This window comes from Candoia aspera, chromosome 5, assembly GCF_035149785.1.
Source record: "Candoia aspera isolate rCanAsp1 chromosome 5, rCanAsp1.hap2, whole genome shotgun sequence".
Lineage (NCBI taxonomy): Eukaryota > Metazoa > Chordata > Lepidosauria > Squamata > Boidae > Candoia > Candoia aspera.
Window position 1 is genome coordinate 114,015,756 of NC_086157.1, and position 12,957 is coordinate 114,028,712.

Below are 12,957 nucleotides of genomic sequence, written 5' to 3' on the forward strand. Positions count from 1 at the left end.
GATCCAGTGTTTTCACCCAAATGATGACAGCACCTTGCACTGGTGCAGCTGAAGCTCTACCCCTTTTGAATGCGCACGCAACATGTTTTTGCATGTACCAAAGGGGCTGAGCTTCCGTGACAACAGGGCAGGGCTGGCTTTGCCAATGAACCCCTCAGATACCTTGTCTTGTGTTCCTTTGTTTTTTCCAGGCTTCGCAGTCAGCTCCAATAACTCTTGCTTTCCCATGCGTCCAAAGTAATTAAGCTTTAGCTGCATTATTAGCATTTCCAGGCGGCAATTTGGCTTTCCTTCCTGTAATACCAAATTATTTCTTTCCCTTGCCATGCAAGGTGTTCTCAGTGGTTTTCTCCAGCACCACAGTTCAGCTGGTGACCAGCCTAACAGGTTTTCCATCCCTTGAGGTTGTCCAGAGTAAGGAGAGGGGAAAGCTATCCTGATCCTTGGTGCCAGTAATGTGACTTTATTGTGTCTTCCAGTAGGAGAGAAGCTCTGGAGCTCAGGGTTGAGCTGGGGAGTCCTCGGTGCTCTCCGAGCTTGGCTGTTGGCTTGCAGATGTTTCATGACCCGACCAGGGAACTTCATCCCTGTGAGGGAGGGTGGGCTTTGCTCCCTGCTTATATACAGCAGCTTGCCCTGCCAGTGCTGGTGGGGTGGGGTCTTCTCCTTAGTAGTTTCTTGCTCAGGGTGCCGTTTTCCGCTTGATGGTTTGTCTGCTTGATTGTCTCCTTGGTGGTTCCTCGATTGGGGTATTCGTTTGTTTGCTTGATTGCTTGTCTGGTGCTAATCCCTGCTTCTCTGAGTGTTGGCTGATGGAGGAGAGGTGTTCCGGCCTTTTTGTTTCCTTCTTGGCTTTCGTATTGTCTCTTTTGAATGGGATGTAAATGTTGTTTATCTCTATGTGTCTGTTGATGGCTACTCTGTCTGAGTGCCAGGCTTCCAGGAATTCTCTGGCGTTCTTTGGATTTGGCTTGGTCCAGGCTGCTCACCGTTCCCCCGTTGAAAGTGTGGTCGAGTCTGTCCATGTGTTGTCAGATTAGGGAGTTTCCATAGTGACGCTGCGGGTTAAACCGCTGAGCTGCTGAGCTTGCCGATCAGAAGGTCGGCGGTTCGAATCCGCGTGACAGGGTGAGCTCCCGCTGCTAGTCCCAGCTCCTGCCAACCTAGCAGTTCGAAAACATGCAAATGTGAGTAGATCAGTAGGTACCGCTTCGGCGGGCAGGTAACGGCGTTCCGTGTAGTCATGCCGGCCACACGACCACAGAGGAAGTGTCTTCGGACAAATGCCGGCTCTTCGGCTTTGAAATGGAGAAGCGCCTGACCACTCAACCCACCACAGCACAACAAGCACCAGCCACGAGAAGGATAGCACCGCCATCCACCAGAAACATCTCAGAAACCACCAACAGACTGTCACAACCGCACGGCATCGCCGTAGCACATAAACCAACTAAAACTCTTCAAAGCATCCTAGGTAACCCAAAAGACCCAGGAGCCCAAGAAGAAAAAACAGGAATCGTCTACAACATACAGGGTAAGGACTGTAACAGCCACTATGTAGGACAGGCAGGCAGAAGACTAGCAGAGCGCATCCACGAACACCAACTGGCAGTCAGAGGACACCCTAAAGATAAAGGTTTCCCTTGACATTAAGTCCAGTCGTGTCCGATTCTAGGGGGCGGTGCTCTGCTAGTCTTCTGCCTCATTGCAATATCTAGAGCCAGGGTTGCACTTGAGACAATGCCTGTGCACAGGCAGCGGGAATAGGATGTTGAAGCTCAAAGCCAGGAGGTCAGGTGAGGCATAAGTTCCCATCCAGAGAAAAACAACTGCACACAAGCTCTGAAGAGCTGCATCGTTGTAGAAGAAAAGATCAGCTTGGCTCAAGTTTCGGATAAAGCGGGGTGAAACCAGAACAAAGAGGACTCAGCTCTCAAGCAGCAACTTCATGGGAATGCTGAGATTTGCAGACTTGTCAAGCGGTTCCCAAATGACCATGTGGAAGCGCTCTAAGTTAGGGTGGGCGACCTTTCTGGGTTGGGGGACATTGCAAGGATGTGATGGGCGCCCTCACAAAACGATTGTTGTGGGAGACTTGCCTATTATAGATGCCATGGTGGGCCTTGCCACCTCGGGGCACTGATTTAGAAGGAAACAATGGGTATTTTAAAGAGCCTCCCCCAATTTGATGTTGCCATCTTTATTTTTATTTTTTCATGCTTTTACTGCTCTGCTGTTGTATTAGTGTGTTTTCTCTTTTGTACCGTGGACATTTTAAACTGCATCTTTTCTACGCAAGCCGCCGAGATTCACTTGATTGTGGTGGTATAGAAATACGTTTAATAAATAAATCAGCAACTGCGCTCTCCCTTGCTGGGGGACCTTTACGGAATGTAAATATCGCAGCAAATAAATACACCACTGGGGTGTGTGCTCTGCTTTGCAGCAGCCCAGATTCCAATTTAAGTGCTTTTATTGTTATTTAAAAGGGTCTCTTTTAAAAGTCAGGAGGGACCAAGGATCCTGGTGAGCCACCAGAACAGGTGGTTGGAGACCACAGTGTGCCCACCCCTGGTCTTTGTGGTACCTAGTGGAAAATATGGGAGAAGAATCAGGAAGTTGCTGGGATAATTGTTGTGATCTTGAGGTTGAAAGGGAAAAGTTGTGAGCAAAAGGAATGTTGGAAGTCTTCTTTTATCATGCGCATCGCATGTAGCTCTACAACTCGGTGTTCGACCACAGTCCTGATCCTAGCCTGGTCCTGAGCGAAGCACAGAACCTGTTTCATGGAAGGGTCCAACCCAGCGTTTCTCAACCGTGGCAACTTTAAGAGGGATGGACTTCAACTCCCAGAATTCCCCAGCCAGCATCGCTGGAGTTGAAGTCCACCCCTCTTAAAGTTGCCACGGTTGAGAAACGCTGGTCCAACCACTTGCCAAACATCACCATTCCAGTCTTCCGGATCAAGCGTTTTGGGCAACAGATCGGGCAGAGAAGCGGTTTAGAGCTGGACAAAGAGGTGGGATGCTCATCTGGCTACCTGTGCAGGCTCTCTTCCAGCATCAGCTGCTGGGCTTCTTTGCAGCCAGGGAGTGACGCGGCCCACGGCGAGAAAGGTCATGTTCCCAACGTCCCTCTCTTGTTCGTTGCAGGATATGCGGAAACATGTCACCATGACACTCCTGGACACGGAGCAGTCTTACGTGGAGTCTCTCCGGACCCTGATGCAGGTAAATACTTCTCCTTGGAAGGAGTGGAAATGGGTACTCCCCTGCCATCAGGGTACAAGCCATGTTGGCATCGTGCAGGTCAGGGCATCCCAGTGCAAATGCCACCATCTGCAGGGCCGCAACTAGGGTCTCTGTCACCTGGGGCAAACATGGATTCCAAGCCCATGTTGGCGCCCCCCCCCCCAGTGCGGTGCCCGGGGCACATGCCCCACTCCCCCGCCCCAGTTGCAGCCCTGACCATTTGCATCACTTGCACAAAGATATCCTGACAAACATGGTGTTATTTGCACAAAGACATTGTGACATACATGGCATCGCACACATGCATGGAGCGTCATACGCATGCAGAGTGGGTGCCCATGCAATTTTCCTGACCATTTCTACACAGTTAGAATGCCTATACGTAGTCCTCGCTTAACAACTATTCATTTAACGACTGTTTGAAGTTACGGTGGCGCTGAAAAAAGTGACTTGCAACTGGTCCTCTCACAATAGTTGAAGTGTCTCCGCGGTCACGTGATTGCAATTCGGGCATTTGGCAACTGTTGCACATTTATGACAGCTGGAGCATGCCAGAACTGCTGTTACTAAGTGGGGCAATCACATGATGTTTCACTTAACAACGGCTTTGCAGTCCCAATTAGTTCTGTCAAGTGAGGACTACCTGTAGTCCAAACCATTAGAGATATATCTGCATATTTTCCTTGCTGTTTGGGGATTAAACACAAATTAATATGACTGATAAGCTGTCATCACCGTACCAGGCATTTAGGCTAAAGCTGAACAGCTGTTGCATGATTCATCTCCTGTGCATTTGGGACTTGAGGACTGGCCGTTTAGGCATTTGACAGCTGCTTTTACAGAACCACCCAAAATTCTGAAATGTTATCACCATGATCCTCTTTGAACTAAAGGCAATTTTGAAAGTCTTTAGAGGTTATGACCTGGCTTTGCATACGTGCACCTGGAAACAACAACAACATCAACAACAACAACAACAAATTAAACTTGTATGACTGGTTCAGTGTATAACCTACTGCTCTGAATCCCCATGTGTTTTCTGATTTGCACACAGTAAAATTTTCATTTAAACGACTAATTTAGGAAAAGGTGACTGTCAAATCAGAATATCTGTTAAATCAGAATGGGATTTTGCATGTGTATTTTGTGCATTTTACACACACATAAAATGGCAAATGGAATTTTACATATGCGCAGAAACATACAGCATACAAAGAGATCTTGTCTATTTCATTTTAAGACCACTAAACCAAGGGCCATTAAACTGAGCGTTTACTGTATTTATTCCCCCACATTTTTATTTATGAAACATTGCCCAAATGTATGTGCACAATAACATTATCAAATTACACAGCTCAAAAATATAGACACATCTTAGTTTTAGTAATAAGATGTTTTTTCGACATCTCACATTGCATGAATGTACAAATCTAAACCTCTTCCTTTAAATTAATTTTTACACTCTCTCTCTCTCCTTTATTGATTGGGTATATCACATCATAATCACAATTATATAACATACATATAACAGTCTGTTTTTAGACATAGCGTCTCTCTTCTGTTTTGAAAATGTCCCTCTAATTATGAGATTATCCATTACCTGTTTTCTTAAATCATGTTTAACGGGTATAAGAGAATAGTGCGTTCAGATTCTGTAAGTAATTATATCCTTTATTAATGCAATTAATGCAGTGGTTCTCTTTTGTCCCCAGGGACGACGATTACTCTTGAGCTTGATAACTTTTTTTTTTGATAATGTGGTTTGTTTAATGTTGGTTGGGAGAATGAGGAGAGCCAGACTGTGGTTTGAAAACTGGTTTTGGGCATGGCACATTGTGAAACCCAGCCCATTGTGGTTTATTCTGGAAACTGTGTCAAGCCAACCATGGTTACCCCAATGAGTGAGTCCAGTGGGCACATAACACTCATTGGGCTTTTTTGCTTTTTCCCTTCAACTCTCTCAGTGACAGGGATAAAAACCACCTTCATTTCTTTTTGATTTGGCAAGTAGTTTTGTTGCGTTCCCAGACCCAGTTCTGGGCATTTTTAGTTAACCTCCTCGGATTTAGCAGGTTATGGAAAAGGTTCTTCCGTCCCTCGCTTGGGAAATCTGCCCTCCATCAGGGCTCCATGGAGTCAGACCAACTTCCTGTGTTTCTAACGCCATTTATTTTGGTTTCCTTCTGCTCCTCTTTCTTGCAGGGTTACATGAAACCCCTGAAGCAGCCGGAAAACTCCACCCTCTGTGACCCCTCGCTGGTGGATGAGATCTTTGATCAGATTCCCGAGTTGCTGGAACATCACGAGGAGTTCCTGGAGCAAATCTCCGAATGTGTGCAGAACTGGCATGAGAAACAGAAAGTGGGCGATATCTTAGTACAGTCCGTAAGTACAGCTCCCTAGTGCTGCCTCTGACCTCCAGAGGGGAGGGGAGGGGAGCGTGGTGGGGGAACGCGGCTTCTTTATAAATATTGGCTTGCTCTGGACATGTACCAAACAGCCATACAGGTAGTCCTCACTTAATGACCATTCGTTTAGTGATGGTTCAGACTTAAGACGGTGCTGAAAAAACTGACTTATGACCGGTGCTCACACTTACGACCGTCGCAGCATCCCTGCAGTCACGTGATCATAATTTGGGCACTTGGCAACTGGTTCACGTTTATGACAGTCGCAGCATCCTGTGGTCACGTATCATTATTTTCAACCTTCCCGGCCAGCTTCTAGCAAGCAAAATCAATGGGGAACTGCGTGATTCGTTTAACAACCATGTGGTTCACTTAACAACCATAGTGATTCATTTAATGACCGCCACAAGAAAGGTCATAAAACTGGGTCGGATTCACTTAATGAGCACTTTGTTTAGCAACTGAAATTCCGGTCTCAATTGTGGACATTAAGCAAGGACTACCTGTGTCCCAATCTTCATACTCTTTCTGAGGTTTGATGGCAGTTCCCTTCACTTTTCTGCCCAATCTTTTTGCTGAAAATGTAGATATCTCCTCTTAGCTCTTTCAGCAGTGGAAGGGGTCCTCCTGGGGAGAATGAGTGGGTCTCACCCAAAGGCTTGCTGTCTTTGCTTTGACATCCTGGACTAGCAACTTGCAAGCAAGCCCTGAGATTCTCAAGGTGCTGAATTCTGCAATCCATGGGCCAGTTACAGAAGGGTGTAGATCGTACCTCCAGGGGGTGTTTGGGAACTAGGGGGCCACTGGGCCTAGAGGACACGCCAGGTAGATCTAAGCAGGCTTCTGAAGCTGAGAGGATAGTTTGGGTTTCATTCCAAGGGCTTGGGGCTAGGAGTGAAGGCAGCCCACCCCCCATCGATCCACCAGCCTCCACTTTTCCTCTTGAAAGTAGGGCGGGGGTTGGAAATGCACAGAACAGATGCTGCTTGAAAAAAGAGGCCATCAAACAAGATCAGTAAACTGCAAGCCGAGTTGTGGTGGTAGGTGGAGAGTTGGAGGCAACAGAAGGCTTCTCGGATGGACCCGCCAGGCACTTGTTGTCCGGTTCTGCCTGACCTGCTCCATCCATCTTCTTCTTTCGATGCCTACTCTCCCTGCCTTGTTCCTGGAGAAAGACTCGCACTCACTTAGAGGGGCAAATTGCAGAGATCTTGGGTAAAGAGCAAGGATGGGCTGCTGAAGTCCACCAGTGCCTGCTACTTGAGGGTAGAGAACGTGCCAGTGGAACTCATGACCACGAGATAAGCAGCTCTTCAGATCGGAAATGGGAAAGTGCTCTGGATCCAGCATGAGCATAGTTGTTGCACCTGTCTGTGGCATTCATGCCTCCTACATGTTCCTGGGAATGTGCAGCTGCTGTGCAAACCCAGGAAAAAGTGTGGCTCCTTCAAGGAGCTGCTGAGGTAGAGCAAATGCATCCACGTTGGAGTTAAACTGTCTTTCCTGGTTTATATCTGAAGTGCTGCGTATCTGCCATTCAGGGGTCAGTGATGCCCACTCACTCAGGTGGCTTCAAAAGAGGACTGGGTACATCTGTGAAAAACAGGCCTACGAAGGCTCTAGATCTTGAAGACTGAATCTTATCTCCAGGTTGGGGGCAGCGGGACTCCAAATCCCATCTGCAGAGTGGAGAGGCACATGTGTCCATTTCCTGATTATGAGCGCTCCAGAGGCATCTGGTTGGCCATGGCGAGAAACAAATGACGGGCCTTGGCCTGATCCAGCAGGCCTGTTCTTCTGGCCTTAAACGTGGTGATGTCCATTACCTCAGATGGCTTTCAAAGGGAGGTTGGAGAAATCCATGGAGGACAGGTCTGACGAGGGCTATTACTCTGGAAAACTCCATGTGATCTCTGAGTTGGGGGCAGGAGGACTCCAGATCCCATCTGCAGGGGAACAAGGGTGGAGAAGGAACATGTCCCCATCTCCTGCGTGTGAGCACTCCGGAGGCATCTGGTTGGCCATGGCAAGAAACAACTTACTGGACTAAGGTGGGCCGTGGCCTGGGTGAACAGGGCTACCGTTAGGATTTTAGGCTCTCTGAGTTCAGTTCTGGTGCTCTGTATTGTGTGGGGTGACCTGGGGTGGTGCTGCCAGATAGATGACTCCGTGATTCAGCCATGGGCAATCAGCTTCTGTGATAAACAGTCCGCCTTTGGAAGCGTCCACCGCCACATGATGCCTCCCTCATTCCTGAGAATTTTTCAAGCAATTCCACCAAGCCTGTGGAAGCTTTCCAGGTATTCTCCAGGCTGTTTTCACAGATGACAGTGAGCTGCGTTTTTCTAACCCAAACATCATGACCCAGAAGTAAGCTCTGTTTTGGGGTTCCTGCTAAAAATCCTTTGTTTGTTTCTCCTCTTTCTTAAAGGATTTCACCCCTGGGTGAAGTTGCAAATAGATTTCCTTGTGCCCAGAAAGATGAGTCTCGGTCTTAACTATTGCTGGGATCCCGATTTTTCCCCATTGACCATTTGGGCCTTTAATTCCATATTTGCACAGGAGAAACTCCAGGATGCGGGAAAAGAAGGTTGCACGTGTCTCCAGAGTTGTTGCTGAAAGCTAGCTCTGATGCCAAAATGCAGCTCAGGTTGAATTTTGCAGGGCAGATATCCTAAAAAGGCACCAAATTGAGTAACATTCCCCAGAGATGTCCATCTTAATGCAAAAGACTCTGGAGATGTGGATTTCCAAGGGTGCCCATAGAGAGGCAAAAATGGGAGACAGAATGGCGTGCACAACTAATTACAACCCATATAAAAAAGGGGCAAGATTTGAACATGTGGCGGCTACCATCTTGACTTTTTTGACCTACTTCCACCCCCCCAGCAGAGGTTCCTTTGAATTTTCATGCCGTTATGGGTAGTCCCAAGATGATATAATCAGCAACGATTGATTAGATGGATGAATTAAGCAACGGGCTTTTAATGTAGTAGAAGGAAAAAGCATAGCCTACTTTTCGTTGAAAGCCATCCAAAGGAAGATTAAATGAATCCATGAAACCAGGTAAAAGTTACAACCAGGCACGTTACAGTAGTGGCAGTCTCAAACTGAAGAACATGACAACCTATTGACCCAAAACATTTGGGAAACAGGTGGGCTTTAGCTGATGCCAGAAGCTACGCAGATGCTGGAAAGAGAGAGGATCAAATGATGGGGGCATCTGGAGCACATTGGCTGCCGCCCTGGATGCCCCATAGTGAAGATCAGGCCAGGTGGCTTTCAGAAGGACATCTCTGCTTGATCTTGGTTTCAGGCACACAAAAGATTAGACTCCCCCTCAAACCATGCTTCTAAGCTATAGGGTGTGTTTTATCTCACTGCAAGAATCTGGACCTTGGATTGCTGGCACACTCTCCTGCTAGCGTAGTTTCTCCCAAACTACTCGGCTGCTTGCAAAACCCAGCATTGGAAGCCCAGCTGTGGCCTTTGTGCCACATGCAAAACCCGGTTACCTCTACGCTGGGTTTGATTGGATTGATCGATTCGTTTTGCGGCTCAGCCGGTTGTGCAGAGCCCAGCCGCTTGGTTTACGGTTGGGTGGCTGGTGCAGACTCAGGAAATGGCTTCATTTAGTAAACAAGTGAAGCGTGGTCATCTTTCTCCAGGACTAATCCTTTAGTTCCCAGCCCAAACTCGGAGTTAGCCATAACTTGGGTGCAGCAATGTTCAGATCGCTAGTGGGTGAGATCACTGTGGCTACCCCGTTCTAGGAGTGGCTTATATTTTTAATTTTTTTTTAAGATAAAGGAGTCCATTGAGTCCACTCCTGGTGACTTTGTGGACGCATCCAAGCAGTTCTCTTGGCTGATGTACAGATACAGTTTACCACTGCTTTTGGGGAGAAGTTTTTCAATGTCCCATTCTAGTCTGCAGCTCTGGGGTTTCCTCTCCATTATTAACTGGGCCTAACTCTGCTTCACTTTGGGCGGTTAGCCAAGGTTGGCTAAGGGCAGCCTTCTAGCTTTGCATTTGAACCCAGAAATTAGGTCTGATCAGTAATAAGGTTAAGGATGTGTTGTGAAGGCAACAGAAGATGACTCAGAGGCATCACATCATTGGTTAACTCAAAATCTGATTCTAGCAGTCTATTGGGAAAACGTCCTCAAAGTTATAGGTCCACCTGATGTATCATTTGTGCCGGCTGGTCGTTCGCACGGGAGGTTTCTTGTAAGTTGGCAAAATAGTCTTTCTTGTGCAGCTTGGAATGACTCCTCATGATTCTAACGGGTCTTTCTTCTGAGGAGACATAGGTAGGATTGTAGAGTTAATCAAGCATTCATTCTTGATCAGCTGGACCCCACAATCTTGCACCATGCGATGAGAGTAACCAGACTACAGGTAGTCCTCATTTAATGACTTTAATGGTGGTCTGAAGCTACAACGGCCTTGGGAAAAGTGCTGTATGGCTTAGTCACGTGATTGCAATTCGGGCGCTTGGCAGCCAGCTTGCATTTGGTCACGTGACTGTGATTTGCAACCTGTTTTGCCGGTTTCTGGCCAAAAACATCCATTGGGGAAGCCAAATCATTTAACGACCGTTGTAAAAATGGTTGTAAAATCAGGTCTGGTCACATGTGACTCACTTAACGACTGCACTGCTTAACAACCAGTTTTCTGGTCCCTGTTGAGGGCTACCTGCATGTTCAAAAGGCAGATCACTTGAGCCCAGTTTTTGGTGCTGATGGTCAAGCAGCAAGAATTTCCCCTTCTCAGCACCAGGGGTGTCTGCTGGATATGGTCAAAAAAGTCAAGTTGGAGGTTATGATGATGTAATTGAAGCTCTGGCTAGGATTTTTTTTTTGGCCTTGCACACAAAAACTAGACAGAGTTTTGTTCACACCATCGTAGCCACCATATTGACCCCGTTTCATCCAAACCCTGTGGGCACCCCTGCTCAGCACCTTGTTTAAGGGTGAGCATCAGTTGCATGTGCACAAAGCTTGTGTATCCCTGGCCTTATGCCCAGGTTCTGCAGAGCGGCCCTGATTAAAAGAAATGTTAAACTCATCACGTGCCAGCCCAAGGAGTGAAGTTTTCTTACGTATCTCAAGTCATTGTTTATGTGGGACCTCCAAAGAATGCAGATGCTCACACAGTGCAGAGTTTATTCTCTTTTGACACGTTGGATTTTTGTCTTAATAGGCCACGCTGTGGGCGTTTAAGGAAAGATGGGTCTTAACGGTTTCTAAGTTTATTTGAACAAAATAAACAGTTGCAGTCCTGAGGAAGAAAGGCAGCCTGGATAAGTACCCGTGAATGAGCCAAAGCCCTGCTGTTTAATTCTGAGCGGCCAATTCCTCGGGTGTCCAGGCTGAAAATGATGTCAACCTCCACAGCGAGTGGGAAATGCCGCACATTTGCTAATTCTCTTGTTCTTTCCTTCAGTTCTCCAAAGACATCTTGGTGAATATTTACTCTGCCTACATCGATAACTTTCTCAACGCCAAAGATGCTGTAAGGATCGCCAAGGAAGCCCGGCCAGCGTTCATGAAGTTTCTGGCGGTAAGACAGCCTCTTATCTCCTCTGCTTGCCCTGCAGAGTGATGATTGAACAGGCGGTTGAGGATGGACCAGGTTGTCTTCAGATAATTAGCTCTTGCCTCGCTGATTGGAATCCAGTGGGTTTCCAAGAAATCCACAAGGGATTTAATTTCCGGCTGGATAGGCTTGGTCTTTTTCCTGCTTGATACAAAGGCAGTGTCTCTCCCTGTCTTCATCTTGAAATACCTTGACCACCATGATGGGAACATACTAAATAACACTCATTATAAAACTTGCCAAGGTATGGTGTTTCTGATGTCATCTTACAGGTAGTCTTCACTTAACAACTGTTCGTCTAGTGACAGTTCAGACTTACGATAGTGCTGAAAAAACCAACTTATGACTGGTCCTCGCGCTTACGACTGTCGCAGCACCACATGACCACGATTTGGGCGCTTGGCGATTGGGTTGCATTTATGACCGTCACAGTATCGTGTAGTCACGGGATCACCATTTTCAACCTTCCCGGCCAGCTTCTGGAAAGCAAAATCAATGGGGAACGGCATGATTTGCTTAACAACCACTTGGTTCACTTAACAACCACCACAAAAGTCGTAAAATTGGGTTGGATTCACTTAATGACCACTTCACTTAGCAACCAAAATTCAGGTCCAATTGTGGTTGTTAAGTGAGGAGTACCTGTAATGCCTCTGATTTTTTTTTTAACTACTTTCTCTATTGCTTTGTCTTTCTTTTGCCAGCCTGTGCTTCTCTCTGTTCTCAGCTTCTGATTTTCTGTTTTTTTAAAAGGAGCCACCTGGCTGCTTACGGCTTCTTGAATTGTAGTCATTAACCACACCAGGGTCTTCTTGTGCTTATTGGCACCTTGCCTAATCAAATATTTGGGACTCCCACGATCCCTTCTCCGTGGCCATATTGACTGAGATTGATGAGAACAGGGGTCCTAAAGACACAAAGTGCACCATTAAATCCAGCTCCTGCAAACTTGGGGTCCTCCTGATATATTAAATACAATTTCCATCCCCCCATAACTAAAATGACCATGCTGCTGGCTACGGAGGATGAGTTCTATGTGCGGTATGTCTGGAAGGCACTAGAAAATGTGGCTTAATGTATCTAGCCATGTTTTATTGAACTCATCACCTTTTTCAGCATCCCTTGCCTCTCTCTGTCCTCCAAAGATGAAGGTCACCAGGGGCCTTTCCCTCCAAGACTTTTTACTGGCTGGAACAGGAATGTGGGCACCCTAAGTGGTGACCTCATTTGTCCCAAGGATTGGCCACTCTAGTTGCCCAAGGTCCTAGGGACACATAAGCCATCATTGTTAAATGAGCTGTAAAGGCGGTTAGCTTACTGAGCCCCTCATCAATTTGCTGGTGTGCCCATCCAGAACTTCACCCCAGCTCTTCGGTTGGGGATGTTTAAAATCTCTGTCTTCTTTATTTTTCCTTGCCCTTTCCAGCAAAACATGCGAGAAAACAAAGAGAAACAGGCCCTCTCCGATCTCATGATCAAGCCCGTGCAACGAATTCCACGCTACGAACTTCTGGTCAAGGTGAGTAAATCAGCATTGCTGTTTATGCTACTCAAAGCAAAGCGCAGTTCAAGAACTCTGGAACAGCAGTGTTTTCGCTTGACCGACTGCAGAATTTTATACCCCTGTTGCCCTGTTTATTTTCATAATTCCTTTGCAAATGTAGTATTACTGTGAAGCTGTTCCATGCCAGTGTCTC

General features: G+C 46.9%; 1 protein-coding gene across 1 annotated transcript in view; it reads left to right on the forward strand.

Moving 5' to 3' along the window:
* Positions 1 to 12,957, forward strand: part of ARHGEF17 (Rho guanine nucleotide exchange factor 17) — a 147,844-nt gene that overhangs the window by 91,784 nt on the left and 43,103 nt on the right. Inside the window, exons 4-7 of the mRNA XM_063304753.1 lie at positions 3,153 to 3,230; positions 5,454 to 5,636; positions 11,108 to 11,224; positions 12,687 to 12,779. Of these exons, the coding sequence (XP_063160823.1) occupies positions 3,153 to 3,230; positions 5,454 to 5,636; positions 11,108 to 11,224; positions 12,687 to 12,779 (471 nt within the window). The remainder of the gene's footprint in view (positions 1 to 3,152; positions 3,231 to 5,453; positions 5,637 to 11,107; positions 11,225 to 12,686; positions 12,780 to 12,957) is intronic.